General features: G+C 36.3%; 5 protein-coding genes, 2 long non-coding RNA genes and 1 other non-coding gene across 46 annotated transcripts; 5 read left to right on the top strand and 3 right to left on the bottom strand.

Moving 5' to 3' along the window:
* Positions 1-5: 5 nt before the first annotated feature.
* On the bottom strand, positions 6-1,188 carry LOC111829338. The gene is made up of 2 exons (XR_002832827.1): positions 322-1,188; positions 6-234 (listed from the first exon to the last, which is right to left on the bottom strand). It is a non-coding gene; the product is annotated as an uncharacterized LOC111829338 (long non-coding RNA).
* Positions 1,189-1,476: 288 nt separating this feature from the next.
* On the bottom strand, positions 1,477-12,639 carry LOC17879968. Of its 38 annotated transcripts, XR_002832808.1 has the most exons (35): positions 12,210-12,639; positions 11,908-12,131; positions 11,716-11,800; positions 11,025-11,640; positions 10,876-10,937; positions 10,683-10,739; positions 10,543-10,577; positions 10,384-10,451; positions 10,169-10,280; positions 9,981-10,035; positions 9,762-9,851; positions 9,428-9,524; positions 9,143-9,267; positions 8,224-8,299; positions 7,841-8,002; positions 7,729-7,761; positions 7,558-7,620; positions 7,404-7,471; positions 7,095-7,284; positions 6,721-6,941; positions 6,496-6,631; positions 6,282-6,390; positions 5,969-6,120; positions 5,626-5,884; positions 5,254-5,388; positions 4,999-5,096; positions 4,613-4,897; positions 4,204-4,257; positions 3,523-4,122; positions 3,338-3,410; positions 3,054-3,156; positions 2,886-2,959; positions 2,071-2,808; positions 1,778-1,875; positions 1,477-1,700 (listed from the first exon to the last, which is right to left on the bottom strand). It is a non-coding gene; the product is annotated as an uncharacterized LOC17879968 (long non-coding RNA). The 38 variants fall into 38 exon arrangements; XR_002832807.1 differs by having other exon boundaries at positions 2,071-2,121; positions 2,683-2,808; positions 3,054-4,122; XR_002832799.1 differs by having other exon boundaries at positions 3,338-4,122.
* A 335-nt stretch (positions 12,640-12,974) lies between these two features.
* Positions 12,975-15,924, top strand: LOC17877915 (probable metal-nicotianamine transporter YSL4). Of its 2 annotated transcripts, XM_006286010.2 has the most exons (8): positions 12,975-12,999; positions 13,089-13,445; positions 13,583-13,755; positions 13,837-13,934; positions 14,029-14,166; positions 14,294-14,483; positions 14,625-14,757; positions 14,884-15,924. In XM_006286010.2, the coding sequence occupies exons 2-8, from the start codon at positions 13,091-13,093 to the stop codon at positions 15,810-15,812; spliced, it is 2,016 nt and encodes a 671-aa protein (XP_006286072.1). In that variant the 5' UTR covers positions 12,975-12,999; positions 13,089-13,090; the 3' UTR covers positions 15,813-15,924. The 2 variants fall into 2 exon arrangements, with proteins under 2 accessions (XP_006286072.1, XP_023635353.1); XM_023779585.1 differs by lacking the exon at positions 12,975-12,999 and having other exon boundaries at positions 13,356-13,445; positions 13,620-13,755.
* Positions 15,925-16,014: 90 nt separating this feature from the next.
* LOC17878701 (DNA-directed RNA polymerases II, IV and V subunit 12) lies at positions 16,015-17,282 on the top strand. The gene is made up of 4 exons (XM_006284825.2): positions 16,015-16,056; positions 16,147-16,204; positions 16,658-16,750; positions 17,051-17,282. Exons 2-4 carry the CDS (start codon positions 16,162-16,164, stop codon positions 17,071-17,073), a joined length of 159 nt encoding a protein of 52 aa, XP_006284887.2. The 5' UTR covers positions 16,015-16,056; positions 16,147-16,161; the 3' UTR covers positions 17,074-17,282.
* Positions 16,421-16,557, top strand: LOC111829779. Its single transcript, XR_002833136.1, has one exon. It is a non-coding gene; the product is annotated as a small nucleolar RNA U19 (small nucleolar RNA).
* A 456-nt stretch (positions 17,283-17,738) lies between the features above and the next one.
* LOC17877449 (cyclin-D-binding Myb-like transcription factor 1) lies at positions 17,739-19,794 on the bottom strand. Its single transcript, XM_006282509.2, has one exon. It carries the CDS (start codon positions 19,731-19,733, stop codon positions 17,874-17,876), a length of 1,860 nt encoding a protein of 619 aa, XP_006282571.1. The 5' UTR covers positions 19,734-19,794; the 3' UTR covers positions 17,739-17,873.
* A 151-nt stretch (positions 19,795-19,945) lies between these two features.
* On the top strand, positions 19,946-21,082 carry LOC17878045 (transcription factor TCP6). The gene is given in 4 exon segments (XM_023778576.1): positions 19,946-19,968; positions 20,105-20,148; positions 20,349-20,572; positions 20,574-21,082. Coding segments are annotated over 4 exon segments (774 nt in total). The 3' UTR covers positions 21,057-21,082.
* Positions 21,083-22,655: 1,573 nt separating this feature from the next.
* On the top strand, positions 22,656-24,635 carry LOC17879446 (omega-hydroxypalmitate O-feruloyl transferase). The gene is made up of 4 exons (XM_006283582.2): positions 22,656-22,757; positions 22,852-23,173; positions 23,280-23,455; positions 23,561-24,635. Exons 1-4 carry the CDS (start codon positions 22,755-22,757, stop codon positions 24,431-24,433), a joined length of 1,374 nt encoding a protein of 457 aa, XP_006283644.2. The 5' UTR covers positions 22,656-22,754; the 3' UTR covers positions 24,434-24,635.
* The last annotated feature ends 1,728 nt before the right edge of the window (positions 24,636-26,363 follow it).

Raw genomic sequence — 26,363 nt, 5'->3', positions numbered from 1 at the left:
AAGGGTAGACAAATCCCCATAAAATATTATTAAGCGAGAAAAAATAAGTACAAACGAACATATCTACAATGTCTAGCAGTGAAACATATGGAACCCCAGACACGATGAACTCGCTAATCCATTTGCTTAACGATTAGCTTTTCCATACAATGCGAAATACGACTAACCAATTTTTTGATAAAAAATCATAGCATATTCGTACTATAAAGGACAGTGGATGAGATTCACTGATTCCTGTCATAAAAAACACAACCACCATTTACCTCCATTTCAACTGTGTAACTCGACGCTCCCAAACAATATATAAACCATAATAAATACCTCATAACTCCACACCAGTTCTTCATCTTGTAGTATGCCTCTAGCAGTAGCTAACCCGAGATTGCCTCGAGAAGCTCCATGTGTTTTCAATTTCACCCACCCTTAATTTGGAAAGAGCCACTTAATCAACCGCTCTTCCCTCGGAGTATTATTATGCCTTGTTCCCATAGTAGTGTGTGCCAAGTAAACTTTCCGCGTTAGGTTCTTTACCAAAGCCTCCTATCTTGACATTTACTAGTAGAACCAAAGACATTACCAAACCACCATTTCCATACTCACCAAACACAGATTGCAAACATCGTTGACTACCATTAATAAACTCTTAATTATTAATGGTAGTAAATTATGAGAACGGTTACAATGACGATTATACTATAGACAATTCTCTCCGACCCTATTAAATTCACTATAGATTACACTTTTTCCTCGGACGGACGACACTTCCTTCTCCATACATAGACTATTGTTATTGTTATTTTATAAGAACTTGTTACTAAAACCTCGATATTGCTAAACCTTTAAAAATTCTTACTGTAATATCTATTACCGGGTTCGATGATCTTGACGAATAAAAATAGAGTTTTATTAATAGTCAAGATAACATATATAATTAGTAGTACCAAAAAATATTACGATCATCGATCCGAAACCATATATAATATCTTGGGGTGTGCATTAAACTGCGTTAACGTTTTAACCTTTTTCCAGTATCAAATTTTGTAGGAAAAAGTATTTACGTACCTCCAGCCCCGGCTCAACATTATTCTGGTCCCCCGGCTCAACATTATTCTGGTTTTGAGATTTTTTTAAATTTGAAGTTAAATTTTAAGCCTTCTTAAGAAAAAATTATACTATGTTTTAAAACCTTTTAATATTATATGGGCCTTTTAAAATAAAATTAATAGTTTTAGAAAATTTTGGGCCCTTTTACTAAAACTTTTGGGCCCATTCCTTATGTAAATTTTTTTAAAAAGTCATAGTCCTCTGGGCCGTGGCCCCAGCCCCTTTGCCCACCCCATTTGGGCCGGACCCTGCGTACCTCACAGTAGCCCAGCTAACGAACCGAATATCCATTTTTTTTTGAAAATTCGTATCCGAAAATCCAAAAAAATAAATCAAAATACCATGTATCCGTATCTAAATACCGGATATTAGTTATCTAAATACCGAATATCCGTTATCCACTTTAAAAAACCGCATTATCCGTATCCGTATACAAAATATCCGGCATTTTACTATCCGTCTCTGTATACATTTTTCAGAGAAACTGATACGGATATGAATATGTGCGGATACGGTTTATTAATCTCAGGGCTACCTCACAGTGTACGATGATACCATATTTCAGATAAACGCCAGCTGAAAAACAGTTGATGTACCTATAACATTAACGACAAAGTAACAATTTTTAAAGGCTGTTTTTTGAGAGCTATTTATCAAATGAAGAATGACTTACTGCTCCAGTTCAGGCAATGCATCTATTATGAGAAATATCAGCAAAGTCTTGGCTAGATCTAGAGAGCAATTCTCTAAGTTCCTCTTCCGATGTCAAAACTAGAACAATATGTATTAATGGACTAAGAACATTATTTGTAAGCTCAGAGGTTAACAAATATTAATCTCTGGTGGCACAAAACCAAAAAACTTTATAAAAGCTAAGTGCTTCCAAGCTTACCTTAGCCTATGGATCACAGTTCCCAGCATTAACAATATTTAGTTATGAATCACTTATACTATAAGAAAACTTACTCAGTCTTAATTGTTGGTGAGAAACTTGGCATATTTGTGCTCCAGAAACTCCTGTAAAATAAAATAAAAGGGTTGAAGCTATGATTGCATGATTGAAACTTAATAATGTCTGATATTATTTCCAAGCTAAAATTAGTGCAATTTTTTTTTCCAGTAGTTTGAAAGCTTAGAAGTTGCAGCAGCAATGGCGAAATTAGGAGGATGCATGTTGTAGAAAAGCTTCTTCACATTCTCAAAATCCAAAACATATCTGAATCCAAGGAAATTATATTAGTAAGCTGGGGAAACTTAAATGATATGCACACTTGAAACCAAAATGAGGGCGGATGCACTCCCTTTATGTATCACCATAGTGTAAAGCCATGTCTGTGTTCTTGCAATAAGAGCAGTTCTTCATGTTTATGTTATAAAGCTTTTTAGGCTCTTCCACTCCTCTTGTATTGATAGAGAATTGGAGGATGCTCAGCTTCATATGTAAACATAAGCAGACATAGACAGTGTTGCTAATATCGTTCTTAGGCTTTGTCATCACTTTCTTCTTCTGAAGGAAACTGACTTGGCCCAACATATTTTATTACTCCCTGCTAAAGACATGTGAGGTGAGTTAGTAACCTTTACGATATTTTTGGTTTACTCCTTCTTGAGAATTTGGAGAGCTTCTCTTATTCTTTATATGGCTCATGGCTTCTTCTTCATTCGTCCTTTTTACAATCTTCTAGCAATATATCAACCCAACAACTGTTTGACATGGTACATGAGACTGACCAGCCACTAATATATATATATTTTTAACACTCTCGTATAAGTTACCATACCTTCATAGCTTGTCGTCTTGTTATATAACTACTTAATTCAAGAAGCTAGCTTTGAGTTGTAGTCCACGAAAAAACTACAAAACCAAATCTTCTGAAATCATAAGAGTCTAGCGCAAGATTTTAAGAGCATAAATAATACTGTTATAAAGCCAACAATGTGGATTTTACCTGGAGATTATCATCAGTGCAGTCCATCGTTACCAAAGATTCTCTTATATACTTGAGTCTTGGGAGATCTACCTCCAAATACAAACAATCTTTCTGATCTTCCCTAAATATAATCAAGGAGTAGAGATTCAGTGAGCCATAGAGATTACATATGCAATGGATCTATTATGATAGGAAAACGTTTCTCTTCATAATGTAAGTGATGCAGCATCTATCCTGAAATCTGAAAGCAGGTAGTATTAACAGTAACCACAGTCCCACGTCCAACTAGAATACACCCAAACCTTTGCACTCTTACTCCAATAGACTTGTGTCTCTCTCGTGTTTTTTCTTCTAAGATCATCTCAACTGTAGTTTCTTCATACTCCACATTCACATTAAGTATTATGTGACAAAAACATTGAATACTGTTATTAAAGGGTTCTGACATATTGCAAACGGTAACTTGTAAAAGAAAAAACCATCGTACATTGGGTAAGGCACAAGACTATATATCTGATGTTCACGTAGTATGCACCTGACAATATGTGATGTGGTCTGGTTTCATGGCATCATTATGCGGATTCAGTTTCAGTTCCTCTATGGTATTCATCAAAAACCTCAAAACACATTTCAACAAAAACACCATGTTGAAAAGTTTATGACTAAGTTGGTTGTCTAGCCTTTGATGCAACATAAACCCGTCATTATTTGTAGCCTGTTGAAAAAGAGATCTGACGGATTATCCTTATAAATGGTTTGACTGTAACACTCTACATATGTCATTGATGGTCTCGTGAAGGCGTAATACTGTATATTGAGTATTTTTTCATCTTATCCTGCATCATATAATTATTAGAGAAACATTGAAAAATATGAGACGCTTAAAACCAGAATATAATTTATGAACAATGGATGTTTAAGATTACGCAGCAACAGCTCTTCTCCACTACACTGTTTCTATGATCTCGCAGAATTTTACAACTGATCACACATATACCTGCAGGACAGAGGCTAGAACAGACATATTTGTCGTTAAGAATTTTGGCCAGCTTGTTTACTCTCTAATGAGGTTGGTCCCTCATCCCTACTGAGAAAATAAACCAGATTAGGTAGATATTACATCACCTAAGCTGTTTTAACAGGTCATGATGGGTCAGCTGAATAGTACCTGGCACCTATTATACTCTGCAGAGACTGCACTTGTTTGATAATAAATTCAAAACTGTAGAACAATTGATTCATGTCAGTTCAGAGCTTTTTAGTCATATCTAGTTTCCTTGGCAGCCTATGAGTAGTCTCACAAATATTATATTGCACACCATATAACACTAATTCACTAATTCAAGAGTCTCACCATTGCAGGGGAAGCAGACTATGCTTCTCAACACATCAATAAGATTAAACTGAAATAAATTTCATTTTACCAAAATTTCATCCATTTCTGTAAATTAGTTTTTGTTATTCTCTGGGAAAGATCATAACAAAGATAAAAGACTATTTAGTTCTCCTGCAAAATTAAACTTTTTCATCTGTAAGTGGTAACAAACAGAGACAGAGATGGAATTGAGAAGACACACCTGTAATTTGTGAATAGAACAGTGAGCGGCAATCTTTTGCATTTCTCATGACCTGATACATAATTAGTAAGTGGTTGCAACAAAGCCATTTGTAAACTTTATATATTACTTCTACAAATAAATATACTTCAAAGAGGGAATCCCTTTCTCTACCACATTCATAAATTCTCACAAGTTTCTCTTTTCCTCATCACAAGAAAATACATGAGCATGTCGCCAATAGATATCTCAAAGAGAAAAAACACATAATCGTAGGTCTTGAGATAGGTAATCGCCTCAAGAATTCTTTTATGAGTTTGCCAGGGAAATTAGCAGTTTGTGAGTTTCTGGAAATAATCTCAAACGCATGAATGGAAAAGGGATTATGAAAGCATACGAGTGTTTACCATGTTCTTGAAATATTTAGGTAGTCTTGTCACCAAAACTGCGAAGTACTCTTGGCATTGAGAAATGGGTGAGTAGGGCCATTGAGGCGATTAAGTAACTATTAAAGAACCAGGAAGATATGAGTCATCTCAAAGATTTCTAACAGAAAAGATTGATCAATTTAGAAAAATGCAATTAGCTCATCTGTGTTATGTTCATAGCTGGAAAGAATCATGCGAGCATCATTTCAAGTTACCACACATGATCAGCTTTACCATTTACTGACTTTGGCATCCCTTAACTTTTCTGATACGACTTCTGAACTTTTCATTCATAGTCAGTAGCTTCCTCATCCACCCAGAATTTTGGCCAGCTTGTTTACTCTTTTATGAGCTTGGTCCTCATCCCTACTGAGACAACATACAAAAAATGAAACTAGAATAGGTAGATACTACATCGTCCATTATACTCGGCAGAAACTTCATTTGTTTAATAATAAGATTATAACCGTAGAGCAATTGATATATGTGATTTCTGAGCTTTATTGTCACATCTAGTTTCCTTGGCAGCCTAAGCATAGTCTCACAAATATTCTATGATATAACGTATAACACTAATTCAAGAACTTGTAATGTATCCATGGTTACCACTATGAGACCACCATTGCAAGGGAAGCTCTCAGATAGAGGAAGTTCATCACTATGGATAATGACAATGGGGAAGCAGACCATCAACACGATTTCCTCTACTCCCACTTGTTCCTTCCTTCCTTCCCAGCAACAGCAGCTTTGTTTCCAATAACGATGTACAGGACGAGAAGACAACTAGAACCTCGAAACTTCAGCCACTCATTTCTGAAAATTAGTTTTTGTTCTTCCTGGGGAAGCTCATGAACAAAAATAACTCCTACAAAATTAAATAGTCTAATCAGTAAGTGGCAAAAAAGAAAGACAGAGATGACATTTTTGAGACAGAATTAAGAAGACACACCTCTTATTTGTGAATAGAACAATAATCGACAATCTTTGTATCTCTTATGACCTGAAACATAACTGGTTATAACAAATTCGTTTGTTCATCTTTTACCACCTTCATAAAATGTCACAAGTTCTCGTTTTCTCATCACAATATAAGAAATGAGCCTGTTACCAAATAGAAGGCAATTCAAAGAGAAAAACACATAATATAAGGCAAGTTCTCGGTGTAGATGATTAAGAAATTTATAAGATAAGGCTATAAAAAACTTAAAAATCGAAAGAAAGGAAAAGGGATTATGATTTATGAATACTATACGAGTGCCTACCGTGTTCCTGAGATATTTAGGTAGTCCTGTCTTCAGAACTGCAAAGAACTCTTGCCACTGAAAAATGGGAGTTTCGGGCTGTCAAGGCGATTAAGTAGTCTTAAACAACCTGGAAGTTAATGACCTGATCAAATTGGGGAAAAAAAAGAAGCAAATACGTTTCTCTCATATATGTAATGTTCATAGCCGGAAAGAATCATGTGAGTAGTATTACATATTGCCGCACATCTCTGATCAACTGTACCATATACTGCCGCTGGAATCACTAATCTAGGGAAAATTCTGCTGAAGGGTTCGACCTTTCTTACAGCAGAAGGATCATCAAGCTTGACTATAATTAGTTCACAAGCCTGTCAAGAAAACAATGGATGGATTAATAAATTTCCACAAAACTGTACCAAACCAATTTTTTTTTATTAACAACGGAGGAATACATCACCTTCATGGCTTGTCCATTAGAAGTTTGAAATGGATAACTCTTGACGCAGGTGAAAGAAGTGGCGGCATACACATCTTCATGGCCTAAAAGTTCCGCATAGGGCGTATCAGCATCAACATTGTTATTGTCTGTAGTAATTAGTAACAAATTTTTTTATCAAAGAGAAGACATGTTCCTGCCCCTTTTTCCTCCGCATATATGACATAACATTTACCATTTTACTGAAACAACAGAAACACCAACCAAGGAGGTGAGAGATTTTCAAACTTCAGTTACTATGCAGGTGATTTCCTAATACCACCTAACTGCGTGACACATGTATCTTTGTTTGGTAATATGGAATAAAAGTAGAAAGCTTTCATGTATCAACAAACCTTAACCCCCATCCCGTAGAGTGAGTATTTCTGATACAGCTTGTATATTGTTCATCCCTAGCCTGTAACTTCCTCATTCACCCCGGAAAACATCGATCTAGACACAGTTCTGTTCAAGGTAATGAGCCTTGGTAACTACACCTCTAGACTTTAGTGCATTAAAACGATAATCATACCGTATGTTTACTTCCTGCAATATTTAAAGACATTTGAGAATGGACAACAATTACATGCTGCAATTTAAGGAGACAAAAAGTAAACTACAAGATCAATATGAGAAATACAAAAGAGAGCCTGATATTAGAGTACCCTTGAAATAATTTCCCCTTCTCAATATACAACGTAAGCCAAAACCACAGAAGCACTGGCCGCGGATGCTTTATGAAAAAATAAAACATCTCGTCACAAGATAGCAAAATTTTAAAGAAAAATAGATACCTGAGAAAGAGGGAGAGCGGGATACCAGAAAGACCTCTCTGCCCTGCCCGCATAACATTCCACTTGATGCAAAAATCCATCCTGAAATCTGAAAGCAGGGAGGCATGTCTCTTTGTAACTGGATTCAGCTAGATATACTAGAGCAATGAGCTCATTTAGGGCTTAGTGATTTTGTGTTCGCTCATGTACTACAAACCTCAAGATTGGGGTATTGATGTTCTACCAAAACCTGGAAAAGGACAGAATTAATAAATGGTAGTGAAAGGATATCCAAGCGTTCTGTAAACTAACAATTGAATATAACAGACATTTAACTCTACTGGTTATGTTGATGGTGTCTCTTTTTCATGTTGTTTCTCTTCTCCAGTCGTTCGTCAAAGATTATCAATGTTGGTACAAGATCTACTTGTTGAACTACCTCTTTCTTTACTTGTAAGAAGTGGAGATCATAACTCAAACCTCCACAGTCCCTTCAATCAAGAATCACTATACTAAAGACCAGATAAACACCACTAGTAGGAAATCAACATCTCAGATATAGGAAGTAAATTACTACTATATGGTTTCAATCTATAGTCTCTTGTGTGACACGTTATGATCCATGCTTTCAATGTTTCAAGAGATAACACAGCAGATAATCTCACTCACGACCACATCAAAAACAAGTTATAGGGATTTGTATTTCTTTTACCTTATAGACATGCCACCAAATTTTCCCCAGTGTAATTAAGACGTGCAATGCTCCCATGGTTAGCTGGTATTCACGGCTGCATGATAAAAACATACAATTCACCCATAAGATAATAACTATACAAAAGGAACATGGTAAAGGTATTAAATTATTAATATCTGGAAACATGAGAAATGTCCACAAGAAGTGAATGTGATCCATGCGGACGCTATGAGTCATTGCTGGGGTAGAATCTAGAAGCTTACAAAAGGCTCAGAAGTACAGAAAAAGAGACAAAAAAAAAGAGTTAAAAACACATATGGAGAGCCTCCTTTAAAGTTTAAATTTCCAAACTGAAGGAGATTAGGAGTGTCAACCAAATATAAGGTTATCTACTGATAGAATTCCACAAAACTAATTAAAAAGATTGATTTACTCAATCATGATAGACTAAACCCTGCAACTTAATCCCTATTAATCCCGTGTCAGAAACAAGTAAAGAGCATGCGTTACCTTCTGTTCTGTTATATTCCAGTTTTTTGAGAACTTTCTTGTTGACCTCTCTCTTGCTACAAGCAATTGGATATAGATAACACATGTATCTTTGATGAAAAATAAATAATCCACACATGGATTGACAAGATAAAACATTTGATTCTATACACTCTATATCTTACATGTCTCTCTAATAGTATTATCAAATGCTTTCTGCATATATCCAAATCTGCAACACTTTTTACAGTGGATGAACTGACTACACTTTCTAGCATGTTCCAAATGTTAGAGAGCTTTCAGTGTAAAATATTCCAAAAAAACAAATCATCAATCACCTTAAAGGGTAAAGGAAAGAGGCATATTAAAACAAAATCATAGTAATTTCAAATTGGATAGGATAACAAAATGGAAAACAGGAACCCAGAATAAATCAGCATAATCTTACATTCTAATGTAGGAACTAGAGAAGATATACTACAGTGAGCTGATATAGTGCTTGGTGATGTTGTATTCTCAGAGTCCCCCTATACTGCGAACCATCAACTTGGGGTACTGATGTTCCATCAGAACCTGGACAAAGACGTATTAATAATTGGCAGTGAAAGGACAAATAAACAAAAGAAGATGGGTGACCCAAAAATAAGAACAAAAAGTTATACTAGTGAGTTCATGGCACAACCTATTTCCTAAGATCTTAACATGGTGATTGGATTGGATTGTATTGAGCTACCTTTCCGACTTCGAGGTCCTTCTCCGCCAGTAATGCCTAACCATGCTGCTCAACTCACTGTCTACTTGTCCAGTTTGGCCAACTTCCTCTGTAAGCACTTTACTAAATTATGATCAGTTTTGCCACCAAATTATCGATATACGTAGAGGAAATGAGGAATACTTCTTCCAAATCTAAGCTAAATCTTCCATCAAACAATTAGTTCAAACGATCCAACCATTAACAAGCTCCATAACACATATGATTAATAGGATTTTAAAAATAATCTCGAACCATTTTAACAGAACCTGAACTCCTAAAAGTGGAGAACAAAAGCTAGATTTAGAAATTGTACCATGTTAGATTGGAATCCATTTATCATTTTAAGACTGTTAAGCTCCACCTTACGCGTCTCTAGTCCCTTTAGCTAATCCTCGGTCTTTTCCTTTAAACAGAGAAAAACCAAAGGAAATGATTGCAAAGACACAGTAGAAGTTAGTACAAAACATCTTTTAACATTACATGCCGATTGGATACACTACTGTCGCTATTTTGATGAAAAGTACTCATATACCTTCACGTACTACTTGGCTTGAGGAAGCCCCCACTCCTCCTTCACATATATCAACCTGTAGAAATCAACGAACAAGTCTATAGAGAATATGTTTATTTTTAATTTGAATGCCCTGTAAAGAAGAAAATATGAGCATACCAGTCCAATGAAGACAATAGGAACCTGGTGACAAAAGTATAATCACAAACCTGGAGATTATGCATTATATCCACAATCTTTAACAGATCTTTCTTGTCTTCTCGATGCATGTGTTCTATAACATCAGCCTTTCAAAGAAAATTTAAGACTCCTCACACATAACTAGCAACAATAAAGATGGTCGTGAACTATTATACCATGTATGTACCAGCCTGTTATCATGAATAATTCTTCTATGGATAGATATTCTTCAAAGAGCGCATACCTTTTTTGACCACCTCCATAAGACTTCACAAAGCTAATTCTTTCTCATCACTTTGATGTTAAATGAGCCTGCCACAAAAAGTGGACAGATAAGTAGGCAAATCAAAGAGTACAACACAAAATCAAAGGTCTGAAAATGGAAGAAATAGTAAGTAATCACCTCAAGAATGCCTTTTAAGAGTTTGGTAGGGAAAACTACAGTCAGGGAATATTTGGAGAATCTCAACTAGTCATGTTATATGATAAAGGATTCTATAAGAAATTCTTCAGAAAACTTGTTAATAGTATACGAGAGTTTACTATGTTATCGACGTCATTAGATAATCTTGTATCCAGAACTGCAAAGTATTCTTGACACTGAAAAATGGGAGTTCAGGGGATCAGGGCCATCACGACATTCAAGTAAATGTTAAAATTTTTGGAAAATATGAGCTCAGCGTCAAGTATTCTATTATAAAATTTTGATAACACAAGAAAGGGAAATTATGTTTACCTCATTTACGTTATATTCATAGCCGACAAGAATCGTGTAAACAGCTTTTAATGTTGCAGCACCTGATAAGATTTATCAGAAATTTAAGTTGGAAGCCCTTATCTTGGGAAACTGCAAAATAAGTGGAGAACCAGAGCTAGAATTTGTACCATGTTAGGCTTGAATTCTTTAACTTTTTGCAGTTTTTAAGCTCCACCTAACCCCCTTCTTGTAAGGCAGCTCTCAACTCTGATCACATTAATAGGTAGGAAACTAGAGACATCAAATACATACCATAGCTCTTTATCTGCCTTTGTATCCTCTTGAACTCCACCAGCCAATTCAAGGGAAGGTCTAGGCAGTCTAGATTAAGGCCAATAAATTATGTTCCATTTCCTCTAGCTGCTCACATGACAGTTAAATGACACAGACTTCGGTGATTTACGAAACCATATTCTGGTTGAATCAGATAAATTAAAATAACCAAGCGATGTACGATTTTCTTATCTTTTTGAGCCAGCAGTGTTCTGTCCTGGTATATTGAAGCTCTACTACTTGTCTGGAGCAGAAACACAAAAAGCATCAAATGGCCACGGTGAGTCAATTGGCGATGAATCTCATTACTGGCACCAAACGAAGCTGAATTCGGATTTCAATGTCACTCAAGCTTCTCTCAAACCAAGTTGTTGGCATGCTTTTACCACTATACACATCCTACTACAACCTCTCATTCTTGATGTCGGACAGCACCAGGCTTCTGTTAGCGTTTTTGTGGTGCATCAGCATCTGATAAACAATAAAGAATCACTAAAAATACGAGATGCTATAAAACAAGTACGTGTTTCATCATCATAATCATACCATCATGGTTTATGGACAGAGGAGGTTCAAGATGTCGCAACAATGGCTCTCTTCTCCATTATTTATATCGTTTCTCCACAAAAATCTGAAGAGCAACATAAATGTTTCCAAATCAGTTACTAAATACAAACACAAATAGAACAACACAAGCAATACAGGATGCAGCGAGTAATACGCAGAGAAAGAGCGTACCTGAAACTAGGCATGGTTGATTGTTTCTTTGTGTTTGCGTTTACGGTCTTGTAACATGGAAACGCAAACACTTTGACCTTTGTCACGACTATGAATTAGGCTAATCAGTGGCAACGCCTCTGCTCATCCTCTGAAGATCATGAATCCTCGAATTTGAATGAATAGCATCTTCATTGATGTAATCCCCTTTGAAAATCAGACAATTTCAATCCCCGCGAATTGACCTAAAAACTCAAATTCTCAATAGTATACAAATTCCAGAAAAATTATCTTTAGAAAAAGAGAAATCAAATCTCAGTTACCGTAACGACGGAGACTTTTAGCCACCGATCCGAGAGAAGAATCCTCAAGGGGAAACGACTTTTGTTTCCGTTGGGTACTTTGGAATTCGGCTCCGTTACCACTCCGGCGAACACGATTGAGGCTTCCTCCTTCTCTCCCTCACGTTCTCTTCTCGTCCTTTCTCCGCGATAAATCCTCCGTCTTCTCCTTCTCCACTCTCTCCAGCACCGCCTCGGCGCCTCCTACTCCACTAGATATCTCTCTCCAACGGCGCTTCGTTTCATTCCCCTTCGATAAAATCATCGACAACGGTGGCTCACGATTTCAACGCTTCTCTCTACTGCTTCTTTGACGGAGATTGAGACGTTAGAAATTGGGAGAGCCTCTGAGACCCCAACGGTCGAAATTAGAATTTCGAAAGTGATCTCTTTGTGGGATTTTAATAGACTCTTGCCGACCACGCGATTGATATATCACTCGTTTCGATTTTCTGTTTTACTTTTGAATTATGACCGTTTTTGTTATTACTTACTCCTATTTTGTGTATTAAATAGCTTAAAATTTAAACTAATAACACAATTTAAATCATTAAATGAAAAGGAACAACTTGCAAAGAATAATTTAATCATCTAATAATAAGAACAAAATTATTTGATACAAATTGTGAAAGTTATTAAAGGATTTTCAGAAACAGATTACACTGACACATGTCATTTTCTTATTCGATAATTAAACCACTCATACGTCTTAATCGATCATAAAGTTCATAACCGCAATTCGTCAACTGCCACCATCTCCGAGTAATCACTGGTAAAATCAAACTGCCTATTTCCAAAACTTATGTAACTTTCCGGTGAAATCTGCTCGAATAAAAAAGTTTGATTTTTTATTTTTTGTAGTTATGGATACGGAGAATACAAGGTCAACGGAGATATCAGAGACATTGTTGTTACCAGCGACGAATCTGGATCACGATGACGAAGATGTACCCGAGTGGAAAGACCAGATCACGATCCGAGGCTTGGTCGCTAGTGCCTTGTTGGGGATACTGTTCTGTATCATTACCCATAAGCTTAATCTTACAATCGGAATCATTCCTTCTCTAAACGTAGCTGCTGGTCTTCTCGGATTCTTCTTCGTCAAGTCGTGGACTGGTTTCTTGTCTAAATTAGGGTTTTCACCTAAACCCTTTACTAAGCAAGAGAACACTGTTATTCAGACTTGCGTTGTCTCCTGCTACGGTCTTGCTTATAGCGGTAATTAAAAATCATTACTTTAGCTTGCAAAATGGGAAACGTTAGATTTGGTTCTATGATTATGGATGATAAGGATTGGTCTAGTCTTTTGATTGTGCCTAATCTTATAAATTTGATTGCTTTCTTGTTTTTTAAAGGAGGATTTGGTTCGTATTTGCTTGCTATGGATGACAGGACATATAAGCTCATTGGTGCTGATTATCCTGGAAACAATCCTGAAGATGTTATAAATCCTGGATTGTGGTGGATGACTGGGTTTCTATTTGTTGTTAGCTTCCTCGGTCTCTTCAGTCTCGTGCCACTTCGTAAGGTAGCGTCTCACTACTGTCTGAGAAACTTATATTACTGTATTGTTTGATGTCTTGATTCTTTATTCGATGGTGTATCTCAGGTGATGATTTTGGACTACAACCTTACTTATCCCAGTGGAACCGCTACAGCCATGTTGATTAACAGTTTCCACAACAACACTGGAGCTGAGCTTGCAGGGTAATTGTCAGAGGTTCATCTTTTCAAACTCACCTCTCTGCAAATGATAGCTTGTGTTTCATTTAATATTTATCTCCAATGTTCTTCACTTCAGAAACCAAGTTAAATGTCTTGGGAAATACCTGAGCATTAGCTTGGTTTGGAGTTGCTTCAAGTGGTTCTTCAGTGGTATTGGTGGTGCTTGTGGATTTGATCACTTTCCCACACTTGGTTTGGCACTGTTCAAGAACACGTAAGTTCATAGTTTCTCTGTTTAACCAGTATAGTACAGTAGTTTAACGATACTCTATTGCAAATGAGAATGTTTTAGCTTTTGGATCGATCTATGTAATCACTAGTCATGATTTTGTGCTGCGCAGGTTTTACTTTGATTTCAGTCCTACTTTTATCGGATGTGGTATGATATGTCCCCATTTGGTGAACTGTTCGGTTCTTCTCGGTGCCATCATTTCTTGGGGGTTTCTTTGGCCGTTCATATCACAACATGCTGGGGACTGGTATCCAGCTGACCTTGAGGCCAACGATTTCAAAGGTCTCTATGGCTATAAGGTATAATAAACAGATCAAGTATAAAGAGCTTGATCAAAGTTTTTATTTTCACACCAAAAGGGGAGAACAGAGTTGAGTTTCATTGGTACTCTCTCTGCAGTGGTTACTGATTCTTTTTTCATATCATTACCGAACTTATAGGTCTTTATCGCCACTGCTATCATCCTTGGTGACGGTCTATACAACCTCATTAAGATCATTGTTGTCTCTGTGAAGGAGTTCTGCAACCAAAATTCCCAACAACACCACCTACCTCTCTTTACTGACATTTTAGGTATGATTTTGATTCATCATCCATTGCCTTTTTAAGTTTTAAAGAATGTGTCTCTCATGACCATACTGAAAACGTCCGTCTCTCAAATGTATTCTTAAGAGTTTCTTTCTGCGTTTCTTAATTCAGATAAACATGAGACCTCGAAGTTACTTCTGGAGAAGAAGAAAAGAGATGATGTATTTCTCAAGGACCGTATACCCCTCGGGTTTGCGGTTTCTGGTTATGTGGGTCTTGCAGCCATTTCAACTGCTACAATTCCATTGATATTCCCACCATTGAAATGGTACTTAGTCCTCTGCTCATACTTGGTTGCCCCAGCTCTTGCTTTTTGCAATTCTTATGGAGCCGGGCTCACGGATATGAGCATGCCTTCAACCTATGGAAAGACTGGTCTTTTCATTATCGCTTCAATTGTAGGACATAAAGGTGGAGTCATTGCCGGTTTAGCAGCTTGTGGCCTTATGATGTCGATCGTCTCAACTGCAGCGGATCTCATGCAGGACTTTAAAACAGGTTACCTCACATTGTCATCTGCAAAATCCATGTTTGTAACTCAGCTTTTGGGTACAGCAATGGGTTGCATAATCACTCCTCTCACGTTCTGGCTGTTTTGGACTGCCTTTGATATTGGAGATCCTGATGGTGTGTACAAAGCACCTTACGCGATCATCTACCGCGAAATGGCTATTCTCGGGATAGAGGGCTTTGCGAAACTTCCCAAGCATTGTTTGGCTCTTTGTTGCGGATTCTTCATGGCTGCTCTGACTGTAAATCTTATAAGAGAAATTACACCGCCAAAGATCTCTAAGTTCATACCACTTCCAATGGCTATGGCTGGTCCATTCTACATAGGAGCGTACTTCACCATCGACATGTTCATAGGAACCGTGATTATGTTCGTATGGGAACGGATGAATAAGAAAGACGCAGATGATTACTCAGGTGCAGTAGCTTCAGGATTGATCTGTGGCGATGGAATCTGGACCATCCCATCAGCAATTCTTTCAATCTTAAGAATCAATCCACCCATCTGTATGTACTTTGGACCATCCTAGTCCTAGACATGGCTATCATGTTGAAATGTTTGTGCATTACATATGTTGCTACACATTTACAAACTGTAGAGTGTAGAGTAAGAAAACAAAGTCAACTTTGACCGGCGTTTTATGAGCCTGTTCTGCAGCCCAACTTTATATGGGCTTTTTGTGTCGAGAAGCCCATACAAATATAATAAATGTCCTTGCTCCTCGTCTCTTTTCTCAAAGTCATCATCGATTCATCATCATCAAAAACCCTAGGGTAAGTACGAAGTCAATCGTGAACTGAGAATCTTTGTCCGGTCGCTTAACTTGATTCTTATTTCTGGGTTCTGTTTCTTTGTTTGAATAGATTCAATTCAATACCATGGATCAACCACTGCCCGAACCCGTTACTTACGTCTGCGGAGGTAAACTCGACTAGAAAATGCAATCGAACATCTAATTTTTGCTTAGTCTCTGTAAAAGGTTGTAGCTTTGTGAATCTAAATGCTGAATTTGTTGTCTTATTATGAAAAGAAGAGAAAAAATAAAGAACCATAAAAGAGACCAGACACGGTTTCGCTTGGTTTGATATGCCTCTTTTGAGTAGCCTTATGAATCCTAATCTTTTAGGAGATTTCATAGTCTGGCTTAGTTAGGAGGCATAAATCAATCTGATCATCAATACTTTCCTGTATTGTTTTGATCTACGAGTTCTTTTTGAAGAGGAGCTTTGCTTTTGCTTAAAAATCAAGCTTCTCCCAAGCAGCCTCGGACATATACAATCAAACCCTAATTTCATAGGACAATTCCTTTTTTTTTTGTAAGTAAAAATGTTACCTTTGTTTTATTGTTTGCTTATCTTCTTTTTTCTGTGTCAGATTGTGGACAAGAGAACACTTTGAAGCCTGGGGATGTGATCCAATGCAGAGAGTGTGGGTACCGTATTCTCTACAAGAAACGTACCCGTAGAGGTAACTAATCCTTAATCCTCCTTTTGGTTTTGCAATGTTTTTAGCTTCTTTCGACCTTTCTTTTTTGGTCTTGATCTTAGTTTATGATACTGATGGAACGGTTTCAATTGTGTCTCGCAAAATACATAATATAGAGATCAGAGTTTTCGAATTTGTTTTGAGTTTGTACCTTTGTAATCACATTCCGGTCTACCACCCCGTTTTATATTTGGGTTGTTAATCTGTTGTTGTTCTTGTTCAAAATGTATATGTTGTGAACTTGTTTCCAGCTAATTTATCCGGTCATTTGTTCTCTTGCAGTTGTTCAATACGAAGCTCGCTGATATCCACTACTCCTGATGATGGTTCATAGCCAGTGAAGAAGGGTTGAGACGTTTTGCCACTGTTTGTAATATATACCGACATGGTTTTTGTTGAATTGCTTGTTCGGTTTGAATTGATCACAAGTGTGACTGTGTAACCTATTAACGATTTTGGATAGATGTAATCCTGGGAATAACTAAGTTCACTTGCTAGAATCCTTGATTGGCTATGATCTCCTCTCCTCCAAAATTACTCATCCTCTACCTCTGTTTTCTGGTGGTGGAAAAGGTGTGTGTGCCATATACCAATCTTGTTTACTATAGATTCTCGGGACCTGTTAGGAAGAGATCGAAGAGTGCATGAAGAGAAATCACCAGAATGCTACTTGCAAAATGCTTCATCAATAGCAAACAGAGGAATGAATTAGTGTGTTAATATCATATTAAACCTTTTGGTATACTAGTAAAAGGGTTGGAATAAGTGAATAATGCTTGGCTTAGTTTGGAGTTGCTTCAATTCATTCTTCAATGATAATGACTTAATCAACCAATTAGTATATAGGTTTAACAATTATCTGTGCGTATTCTCTTCTGATTTGCAAGTCTTTGGTGACGGTATCTGCAACCTCATTAAAAACATTGTTGCCACTGAGAAACTCTGCAACAAAAGATCCAAACGATTGACCTTGAGCATTTAAATAATAGTCTGATTACCATATACTAAAATCAATTACATTCTCAGAGTTTCTATCGGCGAACACAGAAAGTACCAAATCAATTTTATCAAAACCAAAAAAAACATCTAATGTATGGTTCCAAACTTAATCTTCAGGATCATAGGGTCTGTTGTCAAAATCATCTCTGTCCTGAGCTATGTCAGGGCGATACCTTTCAGACAAAATCTCAACTTGTTCTGCAAATGTTTTGGATTTCGGCATACCGATATGAAGGACCATCTGGTTCCACCGTTTTCTACAAGCTTCTCCATCTCGATTCTCCAAAAGAAAATCCCAATCCACATCGTCGATACAAGCAGCATCCAGTTTCAAAAGCTCTTCCAAGAGTCTATAGTCATCTACGTTAGCCCATGTTCCTTTTGCTACCATTGGTGATGTCAGCTGATCATACCATTTATTGCAGCAAGTCACATGGTCCCGTGTTCCAAGTACGTCGCTTATAGCCATCCAAGGGATGTTATCTTTGAGCATACCATGTTTTGCGTGCTTCTCTTGGAATGCTTTCATTCTAATGTCTTTGTTCACAAGATCAAAGAGATTTTGGTACTCCTGCCTCGTCCAATGACCTTTATTCTTTGATGCCAATCTTATTCTCCTCCAAGCGTCTTTCACATGCTTCCTGTGTTTACCTAACGCATCTGCAAGTGTTCTCCAATCATTCCCATGTTTCTTTTGAAACTCTATGACAAGTTCAAAATCCTCCTGCGTCCATACACCCCTGGATCCTTCTTCAAATATAGTATGTGCACGATTATAGACACTGTCATGTGTCCTCCAAGGTAAAGCAGATGCAATTTCTTTCCAACAGCCTTTAAGTTGTGGGTGTGCCTTGCATTCCATAACCATGTTTATCCCGTCATCTCCTAAAGCATGGTTATCAATGTATTCTAATACAGCCTTCTTTATTAACTCATCTTCTTCTTTTGTAAACCGCTTACCCCTTGTCAGCTTAACTTCTTCTTCCTCATCTCCCGTTTCTTCATCCTCCGCAGGAAAAAACTCCACTTGGTCAGAAAATGTCACCCTTTTTGTGCTTTTATTTGATGGGGTCGTCACTTCTTTATCACTCGGACAACACTCTTGCTTCTTCTTCCTTTTCTTCTTTGCATCTTTACTGTCATTGTTGTTTCTCTCAGCCTCTGAAACTTCACTTTGCTTGTTCTTCTTCTTTTTCTTCTTTGCATCTTTCGCCGAGTTCAAGTCGATTTCTTCGGCCTCTGAATCCACATTTTGTATCTTCTTTGCGCCTTTCTTAGAGTCCTTGTTGTCTTCCTCAAGCTCTGAATCCTCACTTGGTTTTTTCTCCTTACTTTTCTTTCTTGCATCCTTTGTAGAGCTCATCAAGTTGTTATCTTCAACTTCAGAATCCACAATTTCTTGCTTCTCCTTCTTTGCATGTTTCGTGGAGTCCTCGTTATCTTCTTCAACCTCTGGATCAACGCTTGTCTTTTTCTCCTTGATTTTTCTCTTGGCGCGATTAGTAGAGTTCAAGCTGGTTTTCTCAACCGCTGAATCAACACTTGGTTTCCTCTTCTTGCTCTTCCTCTTCATCTCCTTGTCTTTGTATTCTTCATCTCCCAAATCGCAGTCCTCCCGCTTTCTCTTATCACTTCGCACGAGTGGTTTCTCACAAACTTTGGGGCTTTCACTGTTTCCTACCACATTACTCCCAGATTCTCTCTTACCCTTCTTCTTCTTCTTCTTCTTCACACCATCCTCAGCTACAGAATCAATCAATTGCTTTTTCGATTTCTTCTTCCTAACAAGAGCTTCCTCACCCAATTCCTCACTATCACGCTCAGCAATCTCCCTCTCTCGGGTTTTTTTCTTCTTCCTTTTCTTCTCCTTCATCATAGAAACCTGCTCTGGAAATATTTCTTCAACGGTTCCTCCAGAATCAACCCTAATTTCACTCTTCTTCTTCTTTTCCTTCTCATCAGCCATCTCAGATTCCGGCGGACTCGGTAACGAAACCCTAATCAGCGGAAGAGTGGTTCAATTTAGGATTTTTTTTATTATTATTATTAGGGTTTTTAACTAATCTTGTTAACTTTTTACCTCTGAACTTGGGTCTTCGATGACACTCTCCATTTCAGAGGCCCAGGTCAACTATGTCCAGGTCAACTAGGCCCAGGTCAACTAGGTCCAGGTCAACTATGCCCAGATCAACTAGGCTCAGGTAAACTAGGCTCAGGTAAACTAGGTTCAGTTCAACTAGGCCCAGGTCAACTAGACTCTGGTAAACTAGGCCCAGGTCAACTAGGCTCAGGTAAACTAGGCTCAGGTAAACTAGGCTCAGTTCAACTAGGCCCAAGTCAACTAGGCTCTGGTAAACTAGGCCCAGGTCAACTAGGCTCAGGTAAACTAGGCCCAGTTTATACAAGTACAAATCCCCACCACCTAGATTCGCAGATAGATAATTTTTTTTTTTTTTTTTTTTTTTTTTTTTTTTTTTTTTTGTCATCAGATTCGCAGATAGATAAAAATAAAAAAAGTTTGGTAACTTTTACTCCCCGACCTTTGAAAACTGAAAAATCCCCACACCTTGAACTGGTCAAGTGGTCATGGATTCTAAGACGAACCCAAATTTACCAAGTTTCTTAAACCTGTCGCCACATAATCAGGACACTGACAAGAAGAGGAAACAAACCGAGGTTAAAGGTTTCGACTTTGTGGTCGGCGACAAAGAGCTCAAGAGGAAGAAGGAAGAAGAACAGATTCAGCTTCTTGGTGAGAAGAAGAAGAATAAGAAACCAAACAAAGATCGACACCGTAAGGTTGAAAGGAAGAATTCGAAGAGTTAGGTTGCCTGTACTCTGCGCTGCGAGGATTTATCAGTTGACTAAAGAGTTAGGTCACAAGACGGACGGAGAGACTCTTGAATGGTTGCTTCAACAAGCTGAGCCTTGGATAATCTCTGCTACTGGAAATGGAATCAGACCCGTTGGAGCCACCACCACCACTGAGTCTGTTGTTGTTTCTCGACCTCTTATCACGGCGGATTTGATGGGGTGTTATCATAACACAGAAGGAGAAGCTTCGAGGTCTCAAATGGCGGCAAATGGGTTGTGGAGAAATGAAACAGGGCAAAACACCACTGGAGGGTTTGATTTGAATTATGGATTTGGGTTTGATTTTAATGGTGTTTCAGAGATGGGGTTTGGAAACAATCAAATGCCTGAACTTGAATTAGGATTGTCTCAAGATGGGAATGTTGGGGTTTTGAATCCACAGGTTCATCAGCAAATGGGTCAAGGACAGTCTTAGGGTTTATCGTGAAGATGAGCAACAGAGTGGAGAGTAAAATGGTTCTTCAAGCTCAAACCTTTAATGCCTTTTTTACTTAGATTTGCATATATATATTTAGTGAGAATGTGATTTAATGCTTTTGCTGATATCTCATTTGCATATATAGTGAGAAGAATCAAATTATGCTTTTACTGAAATCTAAATGTGCTACTTCATTGTATCTTTTTGCTCAAACTCTCTATTCCAATCAACGGCTTTGATGGACTAATTAGGCTATAAAGTTACTATGTATGTTCTGCTCTTTAAAACTACACTGAATTAAGCACTCCGATGTAAAAAGGAAAGTGTTTTGTTTGGTTTAAGATTAATTTTGTTTCAAAGCTAAGTTGTTTCTTAGTCTCTTGCAAAGTTGATCTCTGATGATGGCTAATGACATCGTCTTGCTTATACCTGATAGAGTTTGGACTACAACACTACGTTTCTAGAAAAGTGCGTCCTTCCATGGGAACAGTGAAACAGTTTGATGTTCATTTTGTATTTTGTGCCAACAGCCCCATAAACAAGGAGATGGGCCTCAACGCAAGGAAAACCCAACTTATGCTAAAATATAATAGGTTGACTTCAAATTAATATGAACAAAGAAGAGAGAGAGAGATGCGTTTTTCAATTGGCGGTGGGAGATAAGTGTGATTCTTCTCTTTTGGTCCCTCCTTCTCGTTTTGATTCGGTAACCTAAACCTTCTCTTTGCCAAGAAGACACAAACAAGGAAGAAACCTACGTACATAACTTGAACTACTTATCTTTATATTAAAATGGAAAAATAAATCTATTTTATTCTTCTCTTTTTAACCGAAAAATCAAGAAAAGTCGTCAAAATAACTCTAAGATAATACATGTGGAAGAAACAAAACATGCTTGTTGTATTCTGTGACATTCTAGATGTAAACACAATGGGCAATGGCATACTACTTCAAAACCAAAAGAACATGTCTAATAGTAGCTCATGGCTTGGATATAGTTTGGTTCTATGATTCACCAATTTAGTTTTCATGGTCTTTAGGCAAATCCAGATTGCATTCCTCAAAGTGTACAACAAAGTATTATATACTTAGGAGCCGTTCCTTGGCATAAACTTGAAAAAATGAGTAATGTTTGTGTTGTGACTGAAGTTTTTGATATTTTACAATATACAGAAAAGGGAATATGCATGATATCATCTCTTTGAATTTGCGAAAACATCGTAAACGATCAGTAAAATAAAATGACAAAGAGAAAAAGAAGTTAAGAAGTCATCCAAAAATTGGGAGGCCTACTCTCAACTACCAAAAAAACACAAGTGTTTGTTGTGTTAGGTCATTTATTCAGTCACCTAACCTTAACTATATGAAAAATACGTTAAAATTCATATATTAGAAAATTAAAGAAAAAATACGATTAGTCAAATATAACTTCTTTTTTTTTTTTTGGATGAAATAAAAATATGGAAATATCTATCTTTCAATCAAGACCGTCCAAGTATTCTATTTCACATAGTTCTTACGTTTTACCCTAACAAGGACGAGAATTTTATGAGCTTGTAGGGTCACACTACAATGTCCATATATATCACATGAGAATCCAACTCCACTTCATAACATTTCAACACTTGTTTTACTCCCAAAAGTCCCATCTTCTCACAAACCCCATTGTCCTCTCTTCTCCATTTGGGATCAAAGATGGTTTGTGTTTTATTGGTTTTCATATATAACAATGCTCTCTTGTTTTGCTTCAAACGTGTCTGTTTGATAAAGCTCAAACTTCTTTGTTTTTCAGGTTGCCGAGAACAACAACAACAACAACAAAGAAGTAATACTCTCTTCTGCATCAATGGAAAACAACATGAAAGGAACTAAGGTTCATCTTGAGGTTCATCAAAAGGAACCAGCTTTGGTCAAACCCGAATCCGAGACACGAAAGGGTCTTTACTTCTTGTCGAATCTTGATCAGAACATCGCTGTGATTGTTCGTACAATCTACTGTTTCAAATCTGAGGAGAGAGGGAACGAGGAAGCATTCCAAGTAATTAAGAAAGCTCTTAGTCAAGTTCTTGTTCATTACTACCCTCTTGCTGGACGCCTCACCATTAGTCCTGAAGGTAATTGACTGAATACTATTTAATGATCACTTATGTTTCTGTTTCATTGTTGTTTTAAACGCACACAATAACATATTTTAATGTCCTTGATGGTTTTAATAATCAGGTAAACTCACAGTTGATTGTACTGAAGAAGGAGTTGTGTTTGTAGAAGCTGAAGCTAACTGTAAAATGGATGAGATTGGTGACATTACTAAACCAGATCCCGAAACGTTAGGGAAACTTGTTTACGATGTTGTAGACGCCAAGAACATTCTTGAGATCCCTCCTGTTACTGCTCAGGTTTACTTTTCTTCCTCCTCAAGCAATCTTGTCTTTCTTAGGGTTGTAAATTTTTTGAAGTTGAGATCTGATTTGGTAGGGTTTTGAACTAATTTGAGTTAACAGGTGACTAAATTCAAGTGCGGAGGATTTGTTCTCGGACTCTGTATGAATCACTGTATGTTCGATGGTATTGGAGCTATGGAGTTTGTCAACTCGTGGGGTCAAGTCGCTAGAGGCTTGCCATTAGCAACTCCTCCGTTCTCAGACCGAACCATTCTTAGTGCTCGAAACCCTCCAAAGATTGAGAATCTTCACCAAGAATTCGAAGAGATCGAAGATAAATCCAACATCAACTCTCTCTACACCAAAGAGCCAACTCTCTACAGATCCTTCTGCTTTGACCCTGAGAAAATCAAGAAACTTAAGCTCCAAGCAACAGAGAACAGTGAGTCCCTTCTTGGTAACTCCTGCACAAGTTTCGAGGCTTTATCTGCTTTTGTGTGGAGAGCAAGAACCAAGTCTTTGAAGATGTTGAGTGATCAGAAAACAAAGCTTCTCTTTGCCGTTGATGGCAGAGCCAAGTTTGAACCTCAATTGCCAAAAGGGTACTTCGGGAATGGTATTGTTCTTACGAACTCCATCTGTGAAGCTGGAGAGCTTATCGAGAAACCGTTGAGTTTCGCTGTGGGATTAGTCAGAGAAGCGATTAAGATGGTCACTGATGGATACATGAGATCTGCCATTGATTACTTCGAAGTCACGAGAGCAAGACCTTCTCTTTCCTCGACACTTCTGATCACTACATGGTCGAGATTGGGTTTCCACACCACAGATTTCGGTTGGGGAGAACCGGTTTTGTCCGGTCCAGTAGCTTTGCCTGAGAAAGAAGTGACTCTGTTTTTGTCTCATGGAGAACAGAGGAGAAGCATTAATGTGCTTCTTGGACTTCCTGCTTCAGCCATGGATGTGTTCCAAGAACAGTTTTTACAGATATAATATGAACAACGACAAAAAAACAAAAAAAAACAAATATCCAATTATTGTCAAAACCTATTCGTTTTACTCTGTATTTCTTGCTTCCTTATTTTCTTTTTGATTTCTGCTGAATTATTATTATTATTATCTTCATCTTAAACTTGTCTGTATCTTGCATCAAGTTTCAACCATAAATTTATATTATTTCAACAATATTGTACTAGTATTTTGTTTATATTACTAGGTTTGGACCCGCGCTACAGCGCGGGGGAATGTTTTCGGATTCATTTTATTTTTAACGTATTTTATCGTATGTGATATTATTTTTTTTATTTTTGTATTAGTAATTATTATTTCGAAATCTATATTTGGTTTCAGTTCTTTGGGAAAAGTGTGTATTAAGATACAACAATTATATAAAATAAATAAAAGAACCAACCCGTAAAAACCCGTGTATTTTAAAAATAATTAAGAGAAATGAGTAATAAACAAATAAAAGTGTATTTAAATAAATATAATTGAATCATGACATAAAAATGAATATATTTGAAAAATGAGAAAAGTTAAATCCTTATAATATAGGAGTATAACATAGCTTTTGAATTTGAAATAGATGTGACAACATAAATTCAAAATTTACTATGATAACAATTGTAATATTGATTTACATAACTAAACTTTTAATTAAAAAAACTAATAAAGTATACTCTTAGTGATTTAGTAAATATAATATAAGAAATATTTTACGCTGAATATTCAGTTTGAAAACAAAAAAAAACATCAAAATTAATAATTAAAATTATAAATTCGAAAAATAAAATTTGATATTAAAAATAGGTTTGGAAAAAAAATTTTAACCGCGTTGTGCATACATTTTTGAGAATTTTTGAGAAATACCCCTTTTGCTGTACCCCTTTTTAAAAATATCTCCTTTATCTATCAATTTTCAAAAATACCCCTTTTTAAATATAAAAAATTATAAAGTTTAATATAGTTTATAAGGTACTTCTATATAATAATTACTACTGGGAGATTCGATACAAATAATTTAAAATATTTTAAATAGTTTTAAATCGTTTTTATAAGTTTTATAAGGTTTTTAAAAAGATTTATACGGTTTTTATAAGGCTTTTATAAGCTTTTTATAATTTATTTTTACGCTATTTATGAAAGGTATATAAAGTTTTGTACACATATAAAGGTAATTTGTGTATATATTTATAAGCTTATACACATATTTGGATAAATTTTAACATTTTTAGTGGGTTATTTGATAAAGTTTGAAAAAGGGTATTTTTAAAAAGAGGTATATGAAAAGGGGTATTTTTGAAATTCCCCCTACATTTTTTGTCAATCGAGTAATATATGTATGTTTTGGAAAATTAAAATTGCAACATATGTAAAAAAAATGTTGAATTTTTATTATACATTTATATTATATATTGTAATATAAGAAATTAAAAATAATATCACATAAATATAAAAGGAGTATTATTTTTAGTTAGTTAGAGAAATATTAGGAAATCCAAAATTAGATATTAGAATAATATAATTGTAGTTACCAAAATATATGTAATAATATTTAATATGAAAATAAACATTTATTTCAAAGATCCAATTTAAAAATCTGGATTAAAAATTATACATTGATCCGATCCGAGTACTTTTTGTATTTCTCTTTTAATATATAGGAGATGAATTTTTTAAAAATATGTTAGGATTTTTAACTGAAGTTTTATTATTATTGCTTCCAAAATAATAGTAATGATAAATTATGTATTAGTTTTGTTTCTTATAAATTTGAAAACAATATTTGATATTAAAAAAATATATGATTTCATTATTGTTGCATTGTAATTAGCGTAACCAAAAAAAAATAGATTTTTATATTCACATATAATATATATATATATATATATATATATATATATATATATATATATATATGTGT

The sequence above is a fragment of the Capsella rubella genome, unplaced genomic scaffold (assembly GCF_000375325.1).
Source record: "Capsella rubella cultivar Monte Gargano unplaced genomic scaffold, Caprub1_0 scaffold_7, whole genome shotgun sequence".
NCBI classification, from domain to species: Eukaryota; Viridiplantae; Streptophyta; class Magnoliopsida; order Brassicales; family Brassicaceae; genus Capsella; species Capsella rubella.
This window is presented reverse-complemented; position numbering and strand designations above follow the sequence as displayed.